General features: G+C 51.1%; 2 protein-coding genes across 3 annotated transcripts in view; both read right to left on the reverse strand.

Moving 5' to 3' along the window:
• Window positions 1-2,611: 2,611 nt before the first annotated feature.
• Window positions 2,612-15,410, reverse strand: Irak1 (interleukin 1 receptor associated kinase 1). 2 transcript variants are annotated; one of them, XM_004672095.2, is made up of 14 exons: window positions 15,275-15,410; window positions 15,031-15,198; window positions 14,762-14,893; window positions 14,555-14,658; window positions 14,156-14,344; window positions 13,846-13,910; window positions 13,511-13,625; window positions 9,701-9,819; window positions 9,302-9,509; window positions 8,897-8,962; window positions 5,579-5,815; window positions 4,784-5,174; window positions 4,231-4,380; window positions 2,612-3,724 (listed from the first exon to the last, which is right to left on the reverse strand). In XM_004672095.2, the coding sequence occupies exons 1-14, from the start codon at window positions 15,408-15,410 to the stop codon at window positions 3,663-3,665; spliced, it is 2,142 nt and encodes a 713-aa protein (XP_004672152.2). In that variant the 3' UTR covers window positions 2,612-3,662. The 2 variants fall into 2 exon arrangements, with proteins under 2 accessions (XP_004672152.2, XP_044996765.1); XM_045140830.1 differs by lacking the exon at window positions 14,156-14,344.
• A 2,454-nt stretch (window positions 15,411-17,864) lies between these two features.
• The window catches only part of Mecp2 (methyl-CpG binding protein 2), a 107,656-nt gene continuing 97,808 nt past the window's right edge, over window positions 17,865-27,712 (reverse strand). Inside the window, exon 3 of the mRNA XM_004672098.3 lies at window positions 17,865-27,681. Coding sequence (XP_004672155.1) covers window positions 26,598-27,681 — 1,084 coding nt within the window. The 3' untranslated portion in view covers window positions 17,865-26,597. The remainder of the gene's footprint in view (window positions 27,682-27,712) is intronic.

Below are 27,712 nucleotides of genomic sequence, written 5' to 3' on the forward strand. Positions count from 1 at the left end.
AGAGATGGCTTAGCGGTTAAGCGCTTGCCTGTGAAGCCTAAGGACCCTGGTTCGAGGCTCAATTCCCCAGGACCCACGTTAGCCAGATGCACAAGGAGGCGCACGTGTCTGGAGTTCATTTTGCAGTGGCTGGAAGCCCTGGCGTGCCCATTTTCTCTCTATCTGCTTCTTTCTCTCTATGCCTTTCGCTCTCAAATAAATAAAAAAAAACAAAACAAAACAAAACAAAAACCCAACCTGAACCAAAACAAAAGCGCATATCAGGTCCAGCGCTTCACAGAGGAATAAAAGACTTAAGCAGGGCGTGGAGTGCATGTCTTTATCCCAGCACTCTAAGGCTGAGGTAGAAGGATCACTGAGTTCGAAGTCAGCCTGGGCTAGAGTGAGACCGTTGCCTCAGAAAAAAAAGAAAGAAAGAAAGAAAAAGTAACCAAACACACACTTTATTTATTCATTTGCAAGCAGAGAGAGAGAGAGAGAGAGAGAGAGAGACAGACAGACACACACACACACACAGAATATGGGCACACCAGGGCCTCTAACCAGATGTATGTTCCACTTTGTGCATCTGGCTTTATGTGGTTACTGGGGAATTGAACCTGGGTCCTTAGACTTTGCAAGTTAAGTGCCTTAACTGCTGAACCATCTCTCCAGCCCTCCTCTAACTTTTTTTTTTTAATTTTTTGAGGTAGAGTCTCACTCTAATGCGGGCTGATCTGAAATTCACTATGTATTCTCAGGATGGCCTCAAACTCATGGTGGTCCTCCTACCTCTGCCTCCCAAGTGCTGGGATTAAAGGTGTGCACCACCACACTTGGCTTCCTCTAACTAAAACTAACCAAAACTAGAAAAAAGATACTACTAGAAAACTGTAGAACAATGTCCTCCATGAATATAGGTATAAGAATTCTGAAGATTAACAAATGGAATTCAGCAATATATAAAAGGAAAACACATGCCTAAGTGCAGTATTGGTTTAACTAAGGAATGCAAGTCTAGTGTAGCATTTCAAAATCAACATGATTATCACATCAACGGAACAGAGAAGAAAATCACATTCCTCTCAATGGATGCAGAAACGTCACTGAAACATCCTAAAATGCCTCTTCCAATTCAAGAGCCATGAAAAACACAAGTTTGGAGAGCTAGGATAAGCTGATGAAATACATCTGTGACATTCCTACAGCATATGGCATACTTAGAGGGGAGACCACACTTTCTACAACGGAAAACAGAACAATGTCCACTTTCACCACCATTTGTATTCAAAATAGAGGTAGGAGGACTACTGTGTGTTTAAGGCCAACTTGGAGCTACAAAGTAAGATCCTGGTCAGCCTGGGCTACAGTGACACCCTACCTAAAAAACAACAACAACAAAACAAAAACAAAACAAGCATGCATGCCTTTAATCCCAGCGCTCTGGAGGCAAATCCAAAATCCAAAACAAAAAAAACCCCCAAACAACAACAAAAAAATTGTACATGAGATGGGGAGATGGCTCAACAGTTAAAGGCACTTGCTTGAAAAGCCCAGAGTATATTCCACAGCACCCAAGAAAGCCAGACATAAAGTGGCACACACACCTGGACTTCATTTGCAGAGGTAAGAGACCCTGGCATGTACACACACACACACACACACACACACACACACAGAGACCAGAGACATGCAAATAAATTAAAAAAAATGAGGCCTAATCTTTTTTTTTTTTTAAATGAGGTAGGGTCTTGCTCTAGCCCAGGCTGACCTGAAATTCACTATGTAGTCTCAGGCTGGCCTTGAACCACACCTGGCTAGAATCCTAATCTTTAAAGCCTGGAAATATATATATACTTTTTAATGTAGAGGGAGCCAGGCATGGTGGCACACGCCTTTAATCCTAGCACTCGGGAGGCAGAGGCAGGAGGATCGCCATGAGTTCAAGGCCACCCTGAGACTACACAGTGAATTCCAGGTCAGCTTGAGCTGCCGTGAAACCCTACCTCAAAAAAACAAACAAAAAGTATAGAGGAAGGCCTTGTGTGGTGGTGCATACCTTTAATCCCAGCACTCAGGAGGCTGGGGTAAGAGTATCACTATGAGTTCAAGGCAAGCCTGGATTAGAGTGAGTTTCAGGTCAGACTGGACAAGAGTGAGCCCCTGACTCCAAACAAAACAAAACTTAAGGAGGTACTGTTGCTCACATCTAAAATCTCACCACTCAGGAGGCTGAGGCAGGAGGATCACCATGAATTTGAGGCCAGATGGGGCTACAGAGAGAGTTCTGGGTCAACCTGGGCTAGAGTGAGAGCCTGCCTCAATTCCTCATCACTTTACTTAATGTAGGTTTTTTGAGGTAGGGTCTCTCTCTAGCCCATGCTAACCTGGAATTTACTATGTAGTCTCAGGGTGGCCTTGAACTAGGGATGATCCTCCTACCTCTGCCTCCCCAGTGCTGGGACTGAAGGTGTGCGCCACCACGCCTGGCTCCTCATCACTTTAACCAGTGCAATAATCAAAAAATAGAACAAACAGGCATATAGGTTGGCAAGGATAAAGCAAAATTGCCTTGTTTACACATGAGATGATCGAGTACAGAGACTATTCCAAAGTATTCACCCCAAACGAGTAGAATTAATAAGTGTATTTAATTAAGGTCACCAAATAAAGGCCACAGGCAAACTTAATTATATTTCCATACAACATCAATGGAGAATTCGGAAATGACATGAAGTGAAGTTCCCACTTACAATAGCATCAAAACCCATGAGATATGAAAGGAAAACTTAATGGCCAGTCGATCTGTCCCCAGTCTAGGCACAGCAGAGTGGGAACCAGATGGTGGGGTTTGGAGTTTTGGCTTGTCACTCAAGAACCCTGGGCAAAGATCAAGGCTTTAAGTGCAACAAACTCCACAAGTCTAGCCAGATAGTGAAATGTAAGTTTTTATGAGTCAGGACACCTTGGACTTCACAGGGGCATGTAGTGTGACTCGTGACTGAGGACACAGCTGTGGTGTCTAAGGGTGGCCTACCTAGCAGGCAGTCACATTAGGCTAGCTCACAGGCATGTGTGAGGCCTGTCCACGTCAGTGCGTGGCAGGGGCACTGCTGCGCTCGGGGGGAGTCTCAGAACTCTCACTTCCTGCTGGTGGCGCCCCAGGACAGTCATACTTCATGTCTGCAAGAGGCTGGGAGGGCCCCAGGCCACACCTGCTTGTGGCGCAGGAAGGAAGGGCTCCTTCTCTCGGCTCTAGGAAGGTCTAGAGGGAGGGGGCTAATGGTTTCTGTAGGACTGGGCTGCAGATGCCCTGCCTAGCTTTCTGGGAGCCAGCTCCCACCATCCCAACAGCCCCACCCACCTGCCCTAGGTCTGTGCACTTAGCAGCCTTCTGCCTCGTACCACCCCACCGCTTCGGAGTCATCTGCTTACCTCACTCCTAGACACCGACGCAAAGGCAGGCCTCTGAGCTGCCTTGCCCTATCAGCTTCTAGCAGCCTCGCTGGCCGCCGCTGGCTGCACCCACATACTGAGAGCAGCAGGGCCCACCACCCTCTGCCCCACTTTGGGGATGGGCCCCACCCTTGCTGCTTCTGGGCTGCTGAGGAGGTTGCATGGCATGAGAACTTCCAACCATAAGAACTGTGACTTGAGTCTGAGGGGTTTGCTGGATGAACTAATCAGCTCTGAAATTCATCACTCTCTTCAGGCCCCTGTCTGTTTTGGGGTTCCAGGGCCAGGCCTGCGGAAAAGGAAATACCACTTAGCAATCAGGGGAGGATTCCTTGTCTGCCAAAAGCCCTGGCCTGGGGCCTGGGTCATGTCTCAACTCCTTAGGGTGCTCTCTGGAACCACCCAGGCTCTCTAGTTCTAAGTAGGACCTGAAATGGAAAATTCCTGCTGGGGTTTCACATTTTCTGGGAGCATGGTGGACTGGCACTCTCGGGTGAAGGGCAGGAGCTGCTGTCAGGTGGTGAGGAAATTGGGTCAGGGTCTCCTCCCAGGTGTTGAGGGCAGGCTGGGCTGCCAGCCATTATTGTAGGGGGTGGCCTGCCTGGCTGTCCCACGTCCTTGCTGAGTGGGGATCTCCACTGTGTAGTCAGAACAAGCACGTTGCTGTTTAAGGGTGGCATGAGGAATGTGGCCTGGAGATGGACCATTGGGCTGCAGCCTGAGCGTGTGTGTTGGGGAGGGGGATCATCTGGGGCCCACTCTCTAGAATGCTCAGTTGGAGGTGTCCCCAGGTACCTGGGAGGGAGCCTGACGACAGCAGCTGCAAGCTGTCCAAGATGCCCTCCTCATACAGGGCCAGCTTCTGTACCATCTTCTGCCGGGCGGGATTGATGATGATCTGTGGTGGCTCCGATGACAATGATGCACAGCTGCCCACGGAAGAGCCTGGGCAGAGACAGTACCCTCTTAGCTGTCTCTGGCAACTCTTAGTGGCCCCAACATGAATACCCTGCAGTACTGGACTCGGGGTAGAATTCCTCAGTGAGTTGCTCCCAGGCCAGGCCAACAACCTGTACAAAGCCTTCGTAATCGTTGGCTTTCAAGCATGTGGCAGGGAGAAGGGCTAAGAAGGGAGCTTCTGCCTCTCCTCATCTACCTGGGGGGCATGACCCTGGGAGGAGACATAAGATAGTACCAACACATTCTCTGTGGCCCTGAGCCCGCAGGACATAGTGAGCTAAACAATTGGCCCAGTTCCCTCCTCTCGGAAGGCCTCAGTGGGGAATCTGAGGGCTACTGACAAAGGAGGCCCCTGCTTCCCCCTCTGGACACCTGTCCCCCAAGTTACCTTCCACAGCTGTGGGCTGGAAGCCTGGGCCACACCCCCAGCTTGTTTCTCTGGAGGTGCCCTCCTGGGCACAGCCAACCTCTCCGAGGCATGCTGGGCCTGGGGAGCAGCTGGGAGTTAAGTGCCAGGAGTGCAGAGCGGCCGAGAGGCTGGACACACTTTCGTCACTCTCCACGGGCTGGTTGGGACTCTTCGGGAGCTGCTCGGCAGCCTGGGCCGGGGCTTCTGAGGGCACTGCCAGAGGCTGCCAGGGGGCACCCCCACTTTGGGCACTGCCAGTGGTAGACATGTAGGAGTTCTCCTGTGGGGAAGGAGGGTTGGGGCCGGCGGCCTGTGGCTCCCAAGGAGGCCCTGGCACTGCTGCCTGTAGCTGCTCCAGCCTCGTGTAGACCTGTGTGGGGAGAGAGGCTCTGTGTGGGCAAAGCTGCAGATCCTGGCCTGACACCCTGTGGTCAGACCACAGCGCTACTCCAGGCTGGCCTTGACTGGCCTGGGTTCAAGTTGTTGCCACAGGCCCCAGACAGCTGCAGGAACTGACTACAGAAACCACCAAACCAGCACATCCTGCAGCTGGGAAAGCATAGGGACACGGTACAAGCTCTTTCTTTCTACCCGTGCCCTGGGAGCAGTTACATATGGTGCCACCCGGAGCCTAACCAAGGGGCAAGCAAGGAATGGTGGGAGATTTGTCTCCATAAAGAGCCCAGGCAAGTTCTAGGCTTGCTATCGAGGCCAGAATGTGGGGTTTCTTGCTGGCCACCCCGACCCTGTGACAGGTAGTTTTTCCAGGACTACCTGGGTCATGGGGGGCCTCTTCTTGGCCCGGCGGTGTAGGCAGCAGCAAGCTAGCTGTCCTAGGACCAGGCCCAGCTGGGGTGGGCAGGGCCCGGGCCTGGGGTCCAGGTGTTTCTTGTAGATCTGGGCAGCGATGGGAACAGCCCAAGCGTCTGTGGTCGTATTTGCCTGTAGAGTGGTCTGGGTGCTTTTCAGGGTCACCCCAGCCTCCTCAGCTTCATCTTTAACCAGGTCTTTCTGTGGGACAGACACTGTGAGCATGGCCTCTGCCCAACCCTCCACACCACCGCCACTCAGTCTTGTGGTCTTCTCTTACTGGTTTACTAAACACCCACCATGTGCCCACTGATGCTCTGGGCTCTGGGGATAAAGCAACAAACTGAACACTCTGGGCCTTGCTTTCCAGAGCTGACTTCCTGGTATGGTGGCGGTGGGGTCTTAGCTTATTAGTAAGGCCCATGGGACCTGAGCAAGTGGCACTTGAGCTGGGAAACACTGAAGGATGCAGAAGGTGAGGAAGGCAGGGATCAAGTCTGGTTCCTGGCTTGTGGGCTGCACTGAGCAAGACCAACAGTGGGCAGGCACAGCCCTCACCCAGAAGCAATGGGAGGTGTGCAGTTGGCAAAGGTGAGGGGCAAATGTGGGCCAAGTATGTTCTGGGCTCAGGAATTGTTCCAGCATTGCCTACGTGTTCAGTCTATCATATGTAGCCCAGACTGGCCTCAAACTCAGTATGTGGCTGAGGATGATCTTGAAGTCTTAATCTTCCTACTCACATCCCAAGGCTGGGATTACATACTGGCATGCACCATACCCATCATTGTTTTGTGATTTATTATTATTATTTTTTGAGGTATGGTCATGCTCTAGCCCAGGCTGACCTGGAATTAGTCTCAGGCTGGCCTCAAACTCACAGTATTTTTCCTACCTCAGCTTGCAAAGTGCTGGGATTAAAGGCATGTGCCACCATGCCTGGAAGAGAGAGAGAGAGAGGGGGGGGGGAGAAATAATGGGAACATCAGGGCCTCTAGCTGCTGCTCCAGACACATGTGCCACTGTTGTATATCTGGCTCTATGTGGCTACTAGGAAACTGAACTTGGGTCATTAGGCTTTATGGCCAAGCACCCTAACTGCTTAGCCACCTCTCCACCCCCCCCCATTTTTTTTTTTTGAGACATGAGCTTGCTGTGTAGCCCAAGCTGGTCTTAATTAAACTTTCAGTCATCCTCCTGCCCCTCAGCCTCCGGAGTGCTGGGAGTACAGGTGTGCACCACCATGCTGGGCGTTAGGACTCCATTTCCTTAGCCCCACATCAGTACATGGCAAGGCAGGTGGGAATGAAGACGTATGAGTGGGAACAGCATGGTGTGTTCACCTCTTCCTCACTTGGTAGGGCCTGGAGAAGGGTTCTCAGCCTGCCCGGTTCTCTAGCACTGCCTTTCCTGGAGCCTTGCCTTCTTTGAGCCCCACTGCAGCTCCGGTCCCAGGGTGTCACGAGTAAGTGGCCCTCTCCCTGTTCCCAGCCCAGGGAAGGGTCTGTCAAAGCCATGGCTTGCTTGCTTCCTTCCTTCCTTTCTCTCTCTCTCTCTCTCTCTCTCTCTTTCTTTCTTTCTTTCCGAGGTAGGGTTTCATTCTAGCTCAGGCTGATCTGGAATTCACTGTGTAGTCTCAGGGTGGCCTTGAATTCACGGCAATCTTCCTACCTCTGCCTCCCAAGTGCTGGGATTAAAGGTGTGTGCCACCATGCCTGCTAAAGCCATAGTTTTCTTTCTTTCCTCCCTCCTTTCCCTCTCTCCCTTCCTTCCTTCTCTCTTCTTTTTTATCTTTGGCTAGCAATGAAACCCAAGGCTTTTTGTACACTAGGCAAGTGCTGTACTACTGAGCTCCAAGGCCATGTACAGAAGAAAGACAGCTTTTTCCTTGCAAGGTAAAGCAAACTGTTTGGGGCCCTGCCCACTTTCAAAGATGAGCTTGAAGGGGGAGATGAGTTAGCAGCAGCAGTAGTAGTAACAGGCTTCCTTGGGGTGCTATGTTGTTTTATATCATTTCACCAGTTAGTGGCCAAGGAACAGTGCCTCCCTCTCTCCCTGTCTTTCTTCCTTTATTTAAAAAAAATTAGCTAGGTGTGGTGGTGCACACCTTTAATCTCAACACTCGGGAGGTAGAGGTAGGAGGATTGCCATGAGTTCGAGGCCACCCTGAGACTACATAGTGAATTCCAGGTCAGTTTGGGCTAGAGCGAAACCCTACCTTGAAAAACCAATATATATATAATATATATGTATATATCTATATATACAATACTGTATATTAATATATATATAATATATAATTATATATAATATATTGTATATATATTATATATAATATATACATATAATAAATTATTTATTGAGAGACAGAGAGAAAGAGACAGATAGAGATAGAGAATGGACATGCCAGGGCTTTCAGCCATTGCAAATAATCTTCAGACACATGCGCTACCTTGTGCATCTGGCTTACATGGGTCCTGGGGAATTGAACTTGGGTCCTTAGGCTTCACAGGTAATAGCTTTAACTGCTAAGCCATCTCTCCAGCCCTTTTTAGATTTTTTTTTTTTTTTTGAGGTAGGGTCTCACTCTAGTCCAGGCTGACCTGATACTCACTCTGTAGTTCCAGGCTGGCCTCAGACCCACAGCAATCCTCCTACCTCTGCTTCCCAAGTGCTTGGATTAAAGGCGTGTGCCACCATGTTTTTAATCCCAGCACTCGGAAGGCAGAGGTAGGAGGATCACCGAGAGTTCGAGGCCACCCTGAGACTACAGACTACATAGTGAATTGCAGGTCGGCCTCGGCTAGAGCAAGACCCTACCTCTAAAAAGCAAGCAAGCAAACAAAAAAAAAAAAACCCATATAAAAATATATATAGTTTTGCCGGGCGTCGTGGCACATGCCTTGAATCCTAGCACTCAGGAGACAGAGGTAGGAGGATCGCTGTGAGTTCGAGGCCACCCTGAGACTCCATAGTGAATTCCAGGTCTGCCTAGGCTAGAGTGAGACCCTACCTCAAAAAACCAAATATATAAATACACACACACACATAGTTTTACTTATTTGTGGGAGTGGGGGAGGAGAGAATATGCAAATGAATGGGCGAGCCAGGACCTCTTATCACTACTGCAAATGAATTCCATACACATGTGCCACTTTGTGCATCTAGCTTTATGTGGATACTGGGGAATCAAACCCAGGCCAGAAGGCTTTGTAAGCAAGAGCCTTTACCCACTGAGCCGTCCCACCAGCCCTTCCCTCCCTTGCTCAGACTTCAGGGGCTCACCAGATACTTGGTCTTGGCACCATGTGTTCTCACAGCTCTCTGACCAGCCAGGGTCTCCAGCACTACCTAGAGGGGATGGAATGGAGAATGTTACCTGGGCCTTGGCAGGAGGCATTGTATGCAGAAAGGAGTTTGGCCCCAGGCAAGTGAGGACTATCTTTCAGCAAGGTCAGAGCCAGTGATGGAACTGAAGGTTAAGCATTTTGGAGGGCCCATTTGAAGCCAAGGAACACAAAACTACCAACACAAAATCAGCACAGGGGAAGGAAGGAGACAGTGCAAGGGAACTCTGCTAGCTTCTCACCAGGTTGACTTCTGGCCTTTACCCACAATTCTCCAGACCCTCCTGCCTTTGCGTACTGGTGGTTTTCCCTTCCCAAGCCAACAAATAGGCTAGCGGCTCACCACCCCAAAGCTGAAGGTATCGGTGTCCACGGCCAGCCGGCCTGTTTTAATGTACTCCTCAGGCAGGTAGGCAAGGGTGCCACGCACTGTTCGAGTCCGAGCCACGGCACTGCTCTGGCCTGGGCTGGCGCCTGCAAAACGGCTGAAACGAGCCAGGCCAAAATCTCCCAGCTTGGGCATCATTCTCTCATCCAGAAGCACGTTGGAACTTGGGGAGGAAGAATGGCTTCAGTTCAGGCCTGGCCCTAGTCTGCAGTTCCCCACACCTGGGGGGGCCCTGATAAAACCAGGCTGTGTCCATTCCTGTATCAACAGGACTGAGTAGGTGACTCTCAACTGAGAGTAGCGTTCCTTAATGAGCAGGGGCTCTGCCTACAGATCTCCCAAGGCCTTCCTCACCTCTTGATGTCTCCATGGATGAGGCTGGGGTTGTCCTGATGTAAAAACTGAATAGCCCGGGCTGTGCCAAGAAGGATATCCAGTCGCTGAGGCCAGGAGAGAGGGGGGCAGGTCTGGGTCTGGGGTGGCAAAGAAGAGGGCACAAGGATGGCTGGAGACAACTGCTTTTTTTAAAAAAATATTTTTTGTTCATTATTTATTTATTTGAGAGTGACAGACACAGAGAGAAAGACAGAGAGAGAGAGAGAGAGGGAATGGGTGCACCAGGGCTTCCAGCCTCTGCAAATGAACTCCAGACGCGTGCGCCCCCTTGTGCATCTGGCTAACGTGGGTCCTGGGGAACCGAGCCTCGAACCAGGGTCCTTAGACTTCACAGGCAAGCGCTTAACCGCTAAGCCATCTCTCCAGCCCGACAACTGCTTTTTGATCACTCTTTCTCTTAGTATGTCACTCTGTGGCCTAGAACAAGCCAGCCATTTCATTCTGTGAGCCTCAGTTTCCCCTTCTGGAGAACAAGGAGCCATGTCCTCTACCTAGTTCATGAGCAGGTGGAGACTAAAGTTATTCCAAGGCCTTGGGAAGCACCACAAAGCTGAGCAAGTAGCTGGGAATGGTGTCTCACGATTCATGACAGTGTGCTGCGCTTGGGTTCCAGGAGATCATTCTGTGTCCCTGGGTGGTTAGGAAGGCGTTGAGGACATTCCCTCTACCTTCCCCAATACACTGTGAGTAAGAAGGCAAGGAAACTCTTGCCTGGTCTACATGGTGGTCTGTGGGTGTGTCACTCAGACAGGGCCTAGCCGGTTCCCACTGCTCCCCCGCCCCCAATCCTCGTTCCTCAAAAGCTCTGCAGACTAAACAAACCCTTGGTCTACTCTTGTTTGTACAGAGCCAAGAAACTCTTGTCAGTGTGTGCATGTTGGTGTGCATGCGTATTTGTGTGTCTGTGCCCACGCGTGTGTTTGAGATGCATGTGGCGGTCAGAGGACAGCCTTGAGTATTGCCAGGAGCACTATACACCTCCTTGGAGAAAAGGTCTCTCATTGGCCTGCAGCCTACCAATTAGGCTAGACTGGCATCCTCCTGTCTCCACCTCCCCAGTGTTGGGATTACAGGCACAGATCCCACATCTGGCATTTTGTGTGGGTACTGGGGACAGAATAGCCCTGTTCTCATGCTTGGAAGGGAAGCACTTGACTGCCTGAGCTACCCCTACAGCCCCAAGAACCCCCCCCCCCTTTTTAGAGGAGTAGCCAGGGAGAGGCCACAGGAAGAAGTTCTATGGAAGAGCTCAAGCCAAGCTGGGTATAGTGTTAGTACACGTATGCCACTCTAGCACTGGGGAGGGTGAGGCAAGAGAATTGCCACGTTGAGGTCAGCCTGGGCTCCACAGCAAGACTTTGCCTCAAACAAGCAAGCAAGCAAGCAAAGAAAGAAACCAACCTACCTACCTTCTTTTTATTTTTTTTAAATTTTTATTAGCATTTTCCATGATTATAAAAAAAAATATCCCATGGAAATCCCCCCCCCTTTCCCCTTTGAAATTCCATTCTCCATCATATTACTTCCCCATCTCAATCATTGTTTTGTTTTTATGTTTGGTTTTTGGAGGTAGGGATTCACTCTAGCCCAGGGTGACCTGGAATTCACTGTGGAGTCTCAGGGTGGCCTCGAACTCACAGCGATCCTCCTACCTCTGCCTCCCAAGTGCTGGGATTAAAGGCCTGCACAGCCACGCCATGCTCAACCTATTTTTTTTCCCCAGGTAGGATCTCACGCTAGCCCAGGCTAACCTGGAATTCACTATGTAGTCTCAGGGTGGCCTCGAACTCATGGTGATCCCCCTACCTCTGCCTCTCACGTGCTGGGATTAGAGGCGAGTGCCACCTACATTTCCTTAAATTTTTTTTTTTATTGGGCTGGAGAGATGGCTTTGCAGTTAAGCGCTTGCCTGTGAAGCCTAAGGACCCAAGTTCGAGGCTCTATTCCCCAGGACCCACATAAGCCAGATGCACAGGATGGCACATGCATCTGGAGTTTGTTTACAGTGGCCAGAGGCCCTGGTGTGCCCATTCTCTCTATCTGCTTCTTTCTCTGTCTGTTGCTCTCAAATACATAAATAAAAATAGACAAAAAAATTAAAAAATCCTTTAAAAATATTTTTGTAAAAGAGAGACTGACAGGGGGAGGGGATACGATGATGGAGAGCGGAGTTTCAAAGGAGAAAGGGGCAGAGGGGAGGGAATTACCATGGAATATTGTTTACAATCATGGAACTTGTCAATAAACATAAGTAACAGCCGGGCGTGGTGGTGCACACCTTTAATCCTAGCACTAGGGAGGCAGAGGTAGGAGAATTGCCATGAGTTCGAGGCCACCCGGAGACTCCATAGTGAATTCCAGGTCAGCCTGGGCTAGACTGAAACCCTACCTCCAAAAACCAAAAAAAAAAAAAAACCCAAAAAAACAACAAAACAAAAAATAAAAAACAAAAAAACAATTAAAAAAATTTTATTGGGCTGGAGAGATGGCTTAGCGGTTAAGCGCTTGCCTGTGAAGCCCCGGTTCAAGGCTCGATTCCCCAGGACCCACGTTAGCCAGATGCACAAGGGGGTGCACGCATCTGGAATTCGTTTGCAGTGGCTGGAGGCCCTGGCACGCCCAATCTCTCTCTCTCTCTCTCTCTCTCTCTCTCTCTGCCTCTTTCTCTCTCTGTCTGTTGCTCTCAAATAAATAAATAAATAAAAATAAACAAAAAAATTTATTGATTTATTTGACGGGGGCCTTTTTTTGTGCAGGGGGGAGGGAGGGAGGGAGGGAGGAAGAGGCAGACAGAGAGTATGGGTATGCCACGGTCTCTTGCCACTAAAAACGAACTCCAGCTGCATGTACCATTTTGTGCATTTGGCTTTATGTGGGCACTGGGAAACTGAACCAGGGCTGTAAGGCTTTACAAGGAAGCACCTTTAACTGCTAAGCCATCTCTCAGCACCCCCTTTAAAATGGTTTTATGTATTTATTTGTAAGCAGAGAGAAAGAGAAGGGCAGAGGAAACTGGTATGTCTGATGCATGTGCCACTTTATGCACCTACCTTTACATGGGAACTGGGGAATCAAAGAATCAAACCCTGGCCATCAGGCTTTGCAAGCAAGTGTTTTAACTGCTGAGCCATCTCTCCAGTCCCTTTCAAAACCTTCCCCTTTCTCTCTCTCTCTCTTTCTTTCTTTCTTTCTTTCTTTCTTTCTTTCTTTCTTTCTTTTTCTTTTTTTCTTTTTTTAGTTTTCCAAGATAGGGTCTCACTCTAGTTCAGGCTGACCTGGAATTCACTATGTAGTCTCAGGGTGGCCTCGAACTCACGGTGATCCTCCTACCTCTGCCTCTGGAGTGCTGCGATTAAAGGCGTGTGCCACCACACACCCGGCCCTTCCTTCTTTTTTGTGTTTATTTGCAAGCAGTGAGCGAAACAGAAAAAGAGAGAGAGAGAGAGAGAATACGAATAGGTGTGGCCAAAGGCCTCTGGCCACTGCAAATGAACTCCAGATGCATATACCACTTTGTGTATCTGGCTTTAAGTGGGTACTGGGGAACAGAACCTGGGCCGCCACACTCTGCAAGCGCGTTTAACCGCTGACCCATCTCTCCAGCCCCTCCAACCAACTTATTTTGGGCTAGACTTTGAACTAAGTGCTGTGAAGGAGCTGCAGCTTAGTCCTGTCTGGCAAGGGCTGAGAGGCAGGCCTGTGCCCAGCTCTGCCCAGGTGCCAAGAGTGCTGCAGGTACCAGGAAAGGGCCCAGGCCAAGTGACATACCTGAGGGTGGAGATGGTCTTCCAGGGAGCCATTGGGCAGAAAGCCATAGACAAGGCAGTAGAGGCCACTCTCAGCACAGTAGCCAGCAAAGTCCACAATGTTTGGGTGACGAAACCTGTTTGAAAGAGTGAAGTCTGGGCTCTCTGGTTCTCTGGGTTCCACCACCTTCCATGTAGCCAGATTGGGCAGGCAGCCCTTGCTGTTCCCTCACCTGGGCCTGGCAGGCCTTGGGGGCCCAAAGGAACCAGGTCCTGTGGTATGCAGTCCTAGAGACTAATGAGTCCCTCGGGTGGCTCTCCTTGTGCCCCCAGCCAGGAGGGAACCCCGAGGCTCACCTCGACAGCTGCTCCACCTCTGTTAGGAAGCTCTGCTTCACCACAGTCCACTCTAGGTCAGCATCCTATAGCCAAAAACATGGTGGGGAAAGAGGTAGGGAATCAGGCAGCATGAGCCATGCTCACCAGCTACTTCCAAGGCTGGCTGTCTGTTCCAGGCCCTGACAGGCAATCCAGAATCGGAGGACTGAAGGAATTGCTTGGGGAAGCCAGAGGTGGGGGACTGAAGAAGTGAGGGCTGATGGAGGAGAGGGACTAGAGAAGCAAGGACGTATGGCCTTGCAGGCCTTTACTTGGCTGGCACACCTACCTCCTTTAGCCTCTTCACTGCGTACATGGTATTCCTCATCACGGCCCGGTACACACACCCAAAGCCGCCCTCCCCGATCCTGAGCTCCTCAGAGAAGTTGCAGGTGCCCTGGGAAATCTCAGTGAAGGGCCAGCAAAATGGGGAGGGGTGGGCCCTCTGCAGGTGGGACACTGGGCTCTCTGGACTAGGCTGTTGGAAAAGACCCTGGATCAGGTGAGGTTCCTGTCTCTTCCCCTCCATCCGGGGCTGCCAAGCGCTCCCAGCCCTGGCTGTCTCTTACATGACCCATGTGGACTGACAGGGGCAGGAGATCGCTCTGTGGGGCACCAAAGTCTGAGTACCTTCCCACTCGTCTGGCACGCCCCCCCATTGGGAGGAGGGGGTCACAGGGACACTTACCTTGGTAGAGGAAGGGGCTGGAGTTGGCAGAGGTGGCCCAGGGGAAGCAGATCTTGGGACCCGGCAGAGTTCAGGTCCCAAATGGGCCTGGGAGCCTGGAAAAGCTTCATAAAGATGCCCGTGAGAGGCAGGCAAAGACCAGCAGCGGGGTCTGTCACGGGGGCCTTTTCGGCAGATCCACCAGGCCTAACACCCAGGCCCTCTTACCTGGTGATAGGAGGGTGGCAGCGGAGGGCTGCAGTTTCCCGGGGCTCCATTCCTCTGCCTCGGAGGGGACAGAGAGTCTGCTGGGCTTCGGAGTAGTGGTGCTTGGGGGCAGAAGCGGGGTGGAAGGGTGCCCTGGGACGCCAAGGAAGGAAAGCTGGGTTGAGGGTCAGGTGCGTGTGCGCGCGTGTAGGAGTACGACCCCGCTGTGCCAGCCTGTCACCTCCCAAGGGCCCCCCATCCATTAGGGTTCCTGGCCCGCGCGCGCTCACAGGCCGTGATGATGTCCCGCGCGCGCAGCAGCTGCAGGTGCGTGAGGATGTGAACGAGGTCGGCCACGCGCGCGTTGCGGTTGATCCAGGGCCACAGGACGCTGGCCGTGCGCTGGCTCGAGCGCTCGTGCAGCCGCAGCTCGGTCTGGTCGCGCACGATCAGGGCCGCTGCGGGGCGGGGGTCGTCAGGCCCTGGCGTCAGGAACCCAGGCCCCCCGCCCCCCGCCGGCCCGCCGCCACCCACCAAACTGGCACCAGTCGGCGGGCTCCAGGGCGTCCATCACTTTGTAGAAGCGGCACATGACCCAGGACGGTACTTCGTACAGAAAGTGCTGGGCGCCGGGAACCGCGGGCTCCCCCGGGCCCGGCCCCCCGGCCATGGCCACCGCCGCCGCCGGCCCGGGGCCTTTCAGGGCCTCGGCGGGCGCGGGCCTAGGCCGGCCGGGTCCACGGACACTGACTCACTTCCCCTTCGAGCCGGCCTCGTGCGACGCCCGGCAAGGCGGAAGAGGCGGCGCTCGGGCCCGCCGCCATCTTGCAGGCCGTCGGCACCACGGGCCTTGGCCACACGGGGGCGTCCCGCTCTGTCGTCGGCCAGGGTGAAGGACCCAGCGCGGCAGAAGGGCGGCCCCCAAGGACTGGAGGGCCCGGTCGGGCTGCGGCCCTCCACAGCAGGGTGGGATTCCAGGCGGGAGAAGGGTCTGAATGGGCTGTAGAGGATTAAGAAAGCCTCCCAGTTCTTGAAACAAAGGGCATGGGAAAGGCACAGGATGTTCCAATTGGCAGCTTATGCCAAACCCGATGAGAGGCCCAGTTTTGTCTTTATTTGGGGGCAGTGGGGAGTTGGCAGAATTCTAGGCAGGACAGGGTCAAATGTGTGTCACAAAAAGGCTGACTCTGGTCAGCTGGTGGTGAGGCCGAATGCCCAGAGAACGGCCTGGAAGCTTGTGCTCCAGGCTGCCTCCTGGGCCCAGCATCCCATCTTTTCTGCTCCTTCAGGAACTCCTCCAGCAGACCGTCACAGTATCTCCCATTTTTCCATCCTTGCAGGCTCCTCACTAGTACACAGATATGTCTCAGGAGGGCTTTCCTCCATCTCCTGATGCATGACTTTCAGTTCCTACTGTCCTTCTCCCATTACCTCAGTTTTCACTCCCCGTTGTGAGAACACCAGAGTCCAGCAACTTCTGCCCTCTTTTCTGAAGCAGTTGTCAGTATTACCACTTGACTTTGTAGCCGCACAGGGGTTTCTTGCCCACTCCCCCAGTGTTCCCCACCCACACATTGCTCTGACCACTCCCATCTGGACACTCGGCACTGTCACTTTTACCGACCTCACTTAATCTCTGTAGTCACCATCCTCTCCATGAGCCGTCTCTTCTTGTCATCAACCCTTAGCCCTTACCTGTATGAACATACTGGCTCTGAAGGGGCTTAGCACTCGCATGGTCTCTTTTTGGTACAAGCCATCAAGCACTGTCCTGCAAAAGACCTTCCCAAGGTTCCCACGGTGGTGTCTGAGAGTCCCAGCTCTTTAGGGCTGTTCCGAAGATGACCTAACCCTCTGTATACATCAGCAGCTTTAAGCTACTTAGAATTTCTCAGGCGTACTCAAATGCATTCCTCACGCTGTCTCCTGAAGCTGTGACTTTGCACACACCACAGCAGCTCAAACCACTGTGGCAAAAATTTTGAGCCCCACTGTACTTGTCATCTCATGCACACCTGGGCTTGCTGGGGTTTGGTGCCCCCGTACTTGCTTGACTCCCCACTGCATGAGAAGACCCACAGGTAGCAGTAGGGTCTTTTTTTTTTTGTTTTGTTTCTTCAACCACATGCATGCTTTTAAGGCCACATGTCTCCTAAGCCCCTCTTGCCCTGTCGTTCCCACTCACCAGTGTGTCCTCTCAGGGACTATTTCCAGAAAGAAGGCCCACCCAAGATCCATCACAAGCTCCCACTGTGAACTCTTCCCTAGGTACAACCATTGTGGCTACTCTCAAGGTAAAGCCAAGTTGGGCATGAAGGGTCACACCTGTAAACCCAGCATTTGGGAGGCAGGAGGACTGCTTCAAGTCCAAGGCCAACCAGTTCTATAGAGTGAGTTCCAGGCCAGCTATGACTACATAGTGAGATGCTGTCTCTCTCAAAAAAAACCAAACCATCAAAAAAGCATAAAAATCTGGCATGATGGCTGACACCTGCACTCCCAGCACCTGGGAGGCTGAGGCAAGAGATACTCTGTCTACAGGTTGGATTTTTTTTTTTTAGCTCTTTCATTTAATATTTAAGGCCAGGACTTCAAGACCTTCTAGAGGGTATGCCCACATCTATATGTAATGTGCCACTATCCTCTCCTCCAGCTATCATTAGTCTACTGAGGACAGATGTGTTAGGAATGGGTACCTTTTGGGGGCAGTTCCTCAGTATGCCCCTGCCTGGTCAGGAAGCCAGGTTAGCCAAAGACCATGTGAAAGGCCTTTAGGCCACAGGACTCAAAGCTGGGTGTGTAGGTGTTGAAACACACTGCATGGCACATCAGGACCTAAGAGGAGCCCCTACCATTCTGGTTAGGAAGAAGGAAGTTGGGCTCCAGGTGGATTCCTGTCAGGCCCTTCTCATCACGTGCAGTGCAGAGTGCCTAGAAAGTGCTGACTGGGAGCAAGCCAAAGAAGATGTCAGTATATGAAGCGGGCTTCCCTTTCCTCCCACAACAGTCCTAAGAGTAGCTATTGTTGTTCAGGGACAGCTGGATCAAATGAGCAAACGCACCACCATGCTGTCACGTGAGCTGGAAGGGACTGCTGACTTATAATGAAAGCCCAGACCTTGAGTCACTTTCACAGAGAGATTTATCGAGAATGCTAACAGCACAGGATACAGTACTTCCCAACAAAAGGTGCAAACGCGTCACTTAGAAAGGCATGCTGAGTATTCTTTGCTTTCACATGTATTAAAAATCGTACAAAAATAAAATAAAACTGCGTGCTGCCCATCTTTTCAAATAGTAAAAGAACCTTATGAAAAACCACTTGATTTTACAACAAAAGACACAAACGGACATTTTTATGTAAATTTATAAGGCAAACTCTTTATATAATAAATAGGTTACAGGGATTCAGTGGGGGGTGTTTTTGAAACGTATACAGGTACATTCAGACAGGTTTACTGAAATGGTACAAATTTCCTTAATAAATTGCCTTTTGTTTTTAAATATATCAGTGCTTTCAGTCATTTGGCTATACACAAAGAACCTTTTTTGAACACTACAAAAAAGCAATCAATATTTTTGTTTTTAAAACGACCTACTTATTTTCTAAAGTAATTGTCCCAAAACACAAAAACTGAAGGTGAAGGCGACAGAGGGCTTTTTCAATACCCCTCCAGCTGAGTCTGTCCCGGGTCTCTCCCCGTGCCCTGTATGTCCACTCCCAACCCTCAGGTGGGCTTGTGAGCTGTAGCCAGCTCCCTTCAGCACAGGGTGGCCTGTCACTGGCAGTACTGTCCCACAGACTGGTTCTCAGACTGGCAGACGGCAGCATGACTTGGATTTGGAAGGGGGCATACACCCTGCCTGGTTCTTCCATGGGTACATGGTCACTACAGGAACACTGTCCCCACCTGCGGCACTAAGGGGCACAGATCTGCCCCTGTTCAGTGAGCCCAAAATGATCTGTAACATGTTTACCTCAAAGGGTGGTGGCCATGGAAAGGGAAGGGTATGTCTCACATTCAAATTTTGCTGGGAATCAGATGATAGCAAAGAAAGGGAGCAAGTCCCCTCTGCCATCATTTCATTCCCCTGGGGCAGCGAGGAATAGATACCCCATTAGTACTTTGCACTTGGGGATAGAATGGGAGTGTGACAGAAGTGTCCTGACTGGTAATGCTCTGGGGCATGCCTTGGAGACAATGTTTATTCTGCCTGGCCTTGTCCAGGAAGAGATGTGTTAAGTCAGGGAGTGGCCAATCCACCTGCCAACCCACCTGACCCGTGCCCACCAGTGGTGCCCTGACTTCAAGCTCAGCACCCTCCCCCCAGCGAGTTGAGCTCTGCCCCCACATCCCTTTCTGGCTCTCTCTGAAGGAACACTGACCTTGTTTTCCCTTAAAAACAATGGTGGTAATAACCTGGGGAGGGGAAGAGGGGAGCACAAAAGATTCCACTAGGTGGAACAAAAGCTGGTTTTGGTCTGACTTTGAGAATGGGACTCCTGGGCTTGACCTCTTAAGAGTGGCTTCTGCAGGGGTCGGGCAGGGGTCATCTCTTCAGATCGCCCCTCTTGCCTTAGTCACCATGCCCTTCCCTCCTCTTCTTTGTAAAGAAAAGGTGTCTAGAAGCATTTGTCTCTGGAACAATTACTTTAAACATGGTTACAATACAGACTTCAGTTCAAACACAGAAGAGATTTACTTAGCAAAGTTCCTTTCACCCACCAAAAATTACACAAATATAAGCCTCAACACCACAGTTAAGAGGACCAGTAGAGAGAACCTCATGTTTGGAACACAAAAGGAAAACTAAAAACCAAACCAAACCCAAACAGAAAAACCCCAGAAAGACAAGGAAAGGGTGAGGAAGGAGGGAAGGAGAGCAAACACAGCACACGTTACAGTGTCCAGGTACACGGGGAGCCCAGCACAAGGAAAGGGCTCGGCACACATTGAGTAACAGTCCTGGTGCTATTTGGTCATATATTCATCAACTACTGACTCTGGAGCGGCTGTTATTGATTGAAGCAGTGACAAATCAAATGGAAAAGGAGGCCGTGGTGACAAGGGAAGGAGCAGGCTTCAAGTTCTGCAAGCCTTTTGCACTTCACCGTCCAGCTCTCCAGAAACATGGAACCAGGTGGCCCACTCCATCCGGGCAGGGCTAGAGGTCACCAGGTGAGGCTAACTTGGATGCCGATTTCACATCAGCCAGCAAGCACACAAGTGGACACGTGTGGTCACCCACCTGTCAGTGGCTGAACTTCAACGGCAACAGCCTCTTGCCTTCTCTGCCCCAATCCCAGCTGACTGGGAAAGATCGTCGCAACCCTCGGCTAATACTGATCGCCTGCTGGAGCAGGTCCTGGGATAGGGACCCAGAGGCTGCCCCAGCCCATCTTCCAAGAGGCCTGAGGGTGTCCCGGCCACCCAAAGGGCCTACAAATGTCTCTTGAATTCTGGCCTCAGAAGAAGCAATGATGCAGGATGGGGAATGGGGGTAGGGGATAGATTTTGGCCCTGGTGATTATAATGCTCTCTGCTTTGGAAGAACAAGTTTCTGGATTTTATTATTTGGTGATTTTTACTTAAAATTGATCAAAAAGAACTGTTACAGCTAAACTTTCTAGCAGATATTGCTCATTTAGAATTACAAAAGCAAATGCAATTACTCATGGGAGGGGGAAAAAAGAAGGATGTTTCTGGAGTCTTCACTACTCTTTGTAGGAGACTCACTGGACTGTTGGCTGTGGTTCTGGGGTCTCTGGCATTCTACCTGGTGCAGTTCATGGGTTCAGAGACAGGCCAGGCCTCTCCCCTCTAGCCCCTGGAGTCAGTGAGGTGGAGTGGGTTTTAAAATGTTTCGAACCCTGCCAATGGGGAAGCCTACCAGACTGCCTGCACATGGGCTTTCCCTGGCTATGGAGGGGTGGAGGGAGCTGAGCCACCTCCCAAGCGTGCCAACTCCCCACCCCCAGAGATGGAGGAGATCAGGCTGTAATGACTAAATTCTGGACTTCAGCAGGTCAAGGGAGTGCTCCTGGACCCCTTGCTGAGGTGAACTGTCTTGCGCCCAGAATCCTGGGACCCCATTCACAAGCAGAGGAGAAACAAAACCTGGGTGCTACCTGGGGCCTCCTTCACTTGGCACAAGGAAGCCCTTGAAAGAAGCGAGGAAAGATCACGAATCTGCTTGGACTGAAGAAGTGACCAGCAGACAGATGTCTTTTTTTTCTTTTTTTTTTTTTATTTTCCCTTGTCCTACGCTATGGTTATCAGAAATATTGTAATTAAGCAACAGGTATAATTTTAACAGGTCTTTTTTTGTGTGGAGCCACAAGCAAAATGAGTTTATAATTGTGAAATATACAGATATATATATATGTATATATATATAAAATTCAACTGCTCTGTGTGTCTAGTTGGTGCATAAAATAAAAAGGATAGGTTCAACTAAAAGCCAAACTGAAAAGCTAAGCAGAAGTCCAGAAGAGAGGAGACGAGGCAGGCCTATGCATGTAGTCTCTAAGTTACTGGATAGTGTCAGGCTCACCAGGAAGAACAGCTTTGCCACTTGACACACAAACACTGCGGGGAGAAGGACTATCAGTGGGCAGGAACTAAACAAAGATCTTCATCTTTACACCGCATTTGCTCTCACTGCTAAGCAGGACCTTTTAAGATGTAAGAGAGAGGGGAAGCAAGGAGCAAAGGCCATTTGAGAATTGCCAGGATGTTCTTTAACTCAAAGGCGACACTTCTTTCCATGAGGGCCTGGGGCTCTGCTTGAATAAAGCCCCCTCCAATGCAGGGGAGGAGAGGACCATCTTCCTTGGGAGCGGTTACACTGCCCTCCCTCCCTCCTATCCCCTAGGGGCTCCCATGTCACCTGGAGGACAAGTGGGTGGCTTGAGGAGACAGTGAGAAACTCTGGGGAGAGGTGTGGGTTCAGAAGGGCATGCCAGGGCACTTGCCACACAGCCATTCCATCTATAACTAAGACCCTTCGGGGGTGGGGGGGGGGTGGATGGGAGGCCCCAGGGCTGGATACACACCATGGCCACAGACCCTTCCTAGTTCCCTCCGTAGTGCTGAGGCAGGTTCAGTCAAGATGAGTACAGTGGGTCGTTTGTACTGACCCTGGGTCACTGGTGAATAGTTTGCTTCCCATATCAAGGGAAGTCACCACCAAAGGGCAAGGTCAGAAGCTGTGTTCTGGGGACAGCTACCTACTCAAGGAGTGACTGGCTTTCCAATGATCAAATGGCCAGAATCTCAAGAGGCTCCAGGTTCCACCTCTTCAGATGCAGGAGGCTTCAGGCTGGAGTTCCTTTTGCCCAGATCACTCACCAGATATCGCAGGCCAAGCACTAAGTATTTTAGATCAGCATTTTTGTAAAAGCCTGCTCTTATTCAGAAACATCAAAATGTAATTTTCTGCCAAATGTTTTCAAGGTTCTCCCTCTAAATTGTTGAGAACTCATTTCAGTGTTCAATTTCCCCCTTTAGCATGTAATTTTAGACCCTGGGGGAGGCAGTATCCTAGCGATTTATAACAATTAGACTAAGCCTTTTCTAAAGATTGATATAGTACCTAAAAAAGAAAGACATCAAAATGGAGAGAATCAACAAATGCCTTCAGAGTGGGGCTGGTTCACTACAGCAGAGAGCAGGGAGGAAGAGCCCGAAGAGGAGATGGGTGAAGCAGAGGGTTTGACTCAGGCATGGGACAGTGCTCCATCTGCCCCAGCCCTCCAACGTGGAGTTCTGCTGTCAAAGTCCACAGGGCTCTAGAAACTCATTTCCTGAAGTCTCGGTCCTAGGATCTGTAGGTATGAACCCGAATCAGGAAACAATCTGGGGCAAGTTATATAGGTTACCAACTAATACACAAAGGTTTTCATGCAGAACTGGCACCTGTGACCTCCCCTCTCTCTGCCCAGACAGCCTGGGTGGAATGCTCTGGAAGGATACTACAGTTGGAGGGATGGGATACAGAGCTCAGACACTCCACTTGGGCTATGTGAAATCTGATTGGTTCCATCTGGTGGACTTAGTTCTGACCCTTTTGCTCTTTCCTGGGCTTGAACCACCTGTAACTTATCCAGAGGTTCTGTCCCCACCAAACTTGGCAGTCTCTTTCTGGGTATTAGTACCCTTTTCCAAGATCACTGTTCATAGCAACAAGCCGAGCAGAGAAGCAGCAACTTGGGGACTGCTCCAGTTTCCACCTCCAATGTTTGTGGCCACTAGCCTCTTGGGACAGCATGGAACAGACTTGTCTGCACCCACGATGGGGCTACAGCTTTCACATCCTTGGAGATGAGAGGCTGGGGCCACTGGCTAGTTTGGCACTGATGGACTGGGAGATATGGCATTTCTAAGTGTCCCCTGCGCCTTTCAACACAGAACTACAGCACCAGCAGACGGGAGCTGTAGGAGAGCCTGGCTGTGGACCTAGCCTCAGCTCACTGCACTGTCAAGTTCAGCAATACCACTGGTTATGACAGGCCCACCAATGGTCAAGGTCAGGCCAGGCCAAGCCAAGCTGATTGTAGCTGGAGAACAGACAGCATTCTATTGGGAGAGGTAGTAACTAACAACTAGAACAGGGTGGAGGAGACTGGATGTGACCTCAGTGACCTAGCTCCAGGTATCCGAGAGCTGTTGGTCAGTTCCTCCACTCTTCACGAATTCATTAAAAGATGCCCCCCAATCCTCACAGTGTTCAAGTGCCAACAAGATCAAGGTCACACTCCACATCTGAGCTAGACACAGCTGGTGGCAATCCCGTGGCTTAAGGCTTTTCCCTCTAAACTCTTGTCAACCTGACTACAAGGCAGCAGTGGCCTGAGATCTACAGGGCCCCTGGCTGCCAGAGTACAACCCCTCCAAAGCTGCCTGCTTAAAAGGTGACTGACTCATGATGCCTTTATTTAGGAAGGAGAGAATGGGGAAGAAGGTGGGAAGTAGAGAAAATCCCAAGGAGCTGCAGGCACTATCTGCAGTTTTGGAACCAGCTCTAAGGGAAAGAAGCTGGGAGAGAAGGAGCCGAATGTGGGGCCCAAATGAAATAACATGGCACCCGATGTTCCCAAACCATGAATGTCTAACCAGCCCAGGCAGCACAAAGCCTAGGAGCCATATTTCATTGGACTAAGTACGACACGCAAAAACCCAGCTGACCACAATAAACATCTTGATGATGACCTGACCCAGGTGCTATGCTTGCTCGGACAGGTGTCCTTGAAGGGCGCTGGGAATGCGAGGCCACTGCAGGGGCAGGGGCCTTTTGTCCTTGGAGGAAGAGGGGTTCTGGACACATCCTGGACCCCTGGAGTCCCTCCTCTGACCCCTCCTCCCTTCCTGGGGAGGAGTCATAAGCAAGGCTGAGGATCACACCAGAGCAAGCAGAAGGGATCAGGACTGGTTGACAAGAATCTGGTTGCAAGGTTTGCTCTTACAGCGTAAGCAAACGGATACAAATCAGCTAGAAAAGTCCAACTGTGACTGCAAACAGAAAGGGCAAAATCCCTCACTTAGTTCTAACCATTCCAGAAGAGACAAACATGGTTTTTTCTTAAGCTATCGATTGGAACTGTCAACTATAGTTCCTGACTAAAGACTGGCAAGGAAGTGCTAGACGATTTCTATGTTGTTTCACTCCTCCATGATTACACCGCGGTAAGGAAGCTGGGGGACAGTAACGAAAGTACACAAGACAACACACACTTGACAGTTCATGGCAGCAGCTCACATGGGACGTGCCTGTGGGTGTTTCTGGAAGCATAAGACTGCTGTCTCATTTGCTACTTTGATAAAGTACTTCTCAGTTGGACAGATTTAGATATGAGACATCTCTGTAAACACAGAAAAGGATATACCAATATGATGAAGATATGCAGCTAGATAAGGACTTCCTGAACAGGTTAAAAACTTTGGGATCCCAAATGAAAACTGATCATTAAAACCCCACAGCAAGCCCAAGCTCCCCAACCACACTCACCAGAGACTGAAATGTGTGGTCGCTGGATCTGCCCAGACTCCAGTGGGCAAGAGCCAGAGTTCTGCTAGACAAGGACTTGGTGGGGAAAGGGTGGCAGAAGAGGGGCTAGGTGTCATTCTAGTCTGCATCTGCCCCGCGCAGTACCCTGCCACACTATGCTTGACACTAGACTTCGGAGTGGGGCTAAGGGCAGAGGGCAGGGAGGCCCTGTTGAGAGCCCCATTCAGTGACTCTGACAGGCCCCAGAGGGCCCCCGTGTCTTCTTCAGCCACCGAATGTGGCCCAGCTTTTCTAGAGCACAAGGTGGAGAGGCTTATGGTTCAGGGTCTGAAAAGCCTTTTGCTTTTTCTTAGCAGGAAAAAGGTGACATGACTACCTAAGAGAGCAAAAGCTTGCTGCCTTCTTGTTCTTCCCAGAGGCCAGGGTGGACTCAGCAGAGCTCAGAGCTTGCTCGGGGCTGGCGTGATGGCTGGTGCTAGCAATGGAAAGGCAAAGAGCAGAGAGAGCTACAGCTGCAGCTGACTAGTGCCAGCCGGGCGTGGGGTTGGGCACTGCAGCTCCTGGAACGGAAGGGATGAACTGGGAGTTAGGGGAAAGGAGCACGAAATGGAAGGAAGGCAGAAATGGAAGGACGTAAGAGAAACCAATCAGGAAGTCCTTATAAAATTGCAGCAAACACTTAGAGTTTCGGAGCTTCGTGGGAACCCTATGTGCTGAGCCCACTTTAAAACAAGCGCAGGTATATACAGATCCAGGTAGTTCTGAACACCATCACGCCTGGTGGCCTGAGGGACAAATGTCACCATTTTTAGCCAGTTTGCTTTCCAGAGCATCTGTTTGTTTTGAAGTGGGAATATGAAGACTCAATAGTGCAAATAATTCTCAGCTGTCCCTAAAGGAAAACTGGAAAGTAACTGGAAGAACATTTTCCTCTCTCCCCCTGCCCTGTTACTGTCCACTAAGTCCTTAACTACTAGTCACAGACTGTTGTAAGTGACTAGGAATCTCTTGCTCTGTGGCACTAGGCTTAGCTTGACTGCTGAGCAGCCTGCCTGTGCCTTGTCCTGCTGCCTCCATGGCCCCTGTAGCGCCATCCACTGGAGGAACATGCCTTGAGGACAGGTGATGTCACCTTATCCTGGGCTACCCTCTCCTGTGGTTCAGGGCAGTCTATAGCCAGCAGTTCAGGACTCTTTCTTAGGCACGCCAGAGCCGGAACAGACAGGTATCACTTTCCTGTCCTGCAAAATGTCCTTGTCAGTTTTGGATTGGGGTTGGTGTGTGGTCAGACTTGTGCCACCATGGATGGAATCATGTGGGCCACAGTCACTGGTCATCACCGTCGTTTTCCTAAAGAATCCAACGGTTGCTCCTACCTCACACCTCTCTATCCCACTGAGGTTGGGAGTGGGGGCGGTAGGGGAGCCAGTGGAGCTGTGGATGGGGCACCAATGGCACCAAAAATAGGAGTGTCCTCTCAACTGCTCTCTGTCTCTAATGAGCACATGGGGAAAAGGTTCGGGTGGGAGGGGGTGCCTGGTCAACAGCTTGTCTGGTCAGTAGTATCTGCAGCAAGCCTTGTTGAAGGAGCCTAGTTTAGAAAAGTGCAAAGCTACTTCTGGCCCTGGTTAGGTCTTCAACCTGACTGTGCTTGTCGGTAAGAAAAACATCCCCAATGCTCCAACTACTCCCACCCTGAAGCCACGAAACTCTAAGTTTACTGAAAGAAAAAAAAATATTTTTTATTTCAGTTAATCGGGAAGCTTTGTCAGAGCCCTACCCATAAGGAGAAGAGACAACAGCTGCCTTTATTCTTGTTGGTTTGCTTTGCAATCCGCTCTGTGTAAAGTCAGCTAACTCTCTCGGTCACGGGCGTCCGGCTGTCCACAGGCTCCTCTCTGTTTGGCCTTGGCATGGAGGATGAAACAATGTCTTTGCGCTCTCCCTCCCCTCGGTGTTTGTACTTTTCTGCAGCTGTGGCGGCAGTAGCGACTGCGGGCTGAGTCTTAGCTGGCTCCTTGGGGCAGCCATCGCTCTCCAGTGAGCCTCCTCGGGGCATCTTCTCCTCCTTGCAGACGCTGCTGCTCAAGTCCTGGGGCTCAGGGGGGCTGGTGGGGTCCTCGGAGCTCTCAGGCTCAGGCAGGGGCAGAGGCGGTGGCGGGAGCAGTGGCATGGGGGCCCTTGGGGACTCTGAGTGGTGGTGGTGGTGGTGGTGCTCCTTCTTGGGGGGCGAGGAGGCGCTGCTGCTCCGCCCCTTAGGGCTGCTCTCCTTGCTTTTCCGCCCGGGGCTCTTGCAGGTCTTCAGTCCCTTCCCGCTCTTCTCGCCGAGGGTGGACACCAGCAGGGGCTTCACCACCTCCTTGACCTCAATGCTGACCGTCTCCCGGGTCTTGCGCTTCTTGATGGGGAGCACGGTCTCCTGAACAGACCGGATGGAAGACTCCTTCACGGCTTTCTTTTTGGCCTCAGCGGCAGCAGCTGCTGCCACACTTCCTGGCTTTCTGCCCCGTTTCTTGGGAATGGCCTGGGGGTCAGCCTCAGCTTTTCGCTTTCTGCCAGGGCGTTTGATCACCATGACCTGGGCCGAAGTGGTAGCCCCACCCCCCTCGCCCTTGCCCCCAGGCGACGCTTGGAAAGGCATCTTGACGAGGAGCTTTCCAGGGCTTTTCTCCAGGACCCTCTTCACCTGAACACCTTCTGGGGCCGCCGCCTTGGCTCTCCCAGTGCCGCTCCCTTTGGGGCGCCCCCGACCTCTGCCAGTTCCTGGAGCTTTGGGAGATTTGGGCTTCTTAGCTGGTCTCTGCTCTCGCCGGGAGGGGCTCCCTCTCCCAGTCACCGTGAAGTCAAAATCATTAGGGTCCAAGGAGGTGTCGCCTACCTTTTCGAAGTATGCAATCAATTCCACTTTAGAGCGAAAGGCTTTTCCCTGGGGACTGCAGGGACAAAGAGAGACACAAAGAATAA

Source organism: Jaculus jaculus, chromosome X, assembly GCF_020740685.1.
Source record: "Jaculus jaculus isolate mJacJac1 chromosome X, mJacJac1.mat.Y.cur, whole genome shotgun sequence".
In the NCBI taxonomy this organism is placed as follows: domain Eukaryota; kingdom Metazoa; phylum Chordata; class Mammalia; order Rodentia; family Dipodidae; genus Jaculus; species Jaculus jaculus.

What these genes read in the sequence shown, in the direction of transcription:
- Irak1 (XM_004672095.2), bottom strand. Translation starts at nt 15,410, where the DNA reads ATGGCCGGGGGGCCGGGCCCGGGGGAGCCCGCGGTTCCCGGCGCCCAG. An exon ending in GCGGGACATCATCACGGCCT is followed by an intron (nt 14,894 to 15,030) that starts GTGAGCGCGCGC and finishes TTGGCGTCCCAG; the next exon opens with GGCACCCTTCCACCCCGCTT. An exon ending in CAGCCCCTTCCTCTACCAAG is followed by an intron (nt 14,345 to 14,554) that starts GTAAGTGTCCCT and finishes CTTTTCCAACAG; the next exon opens with CCTAGTCCAGAGAGCCCAGT.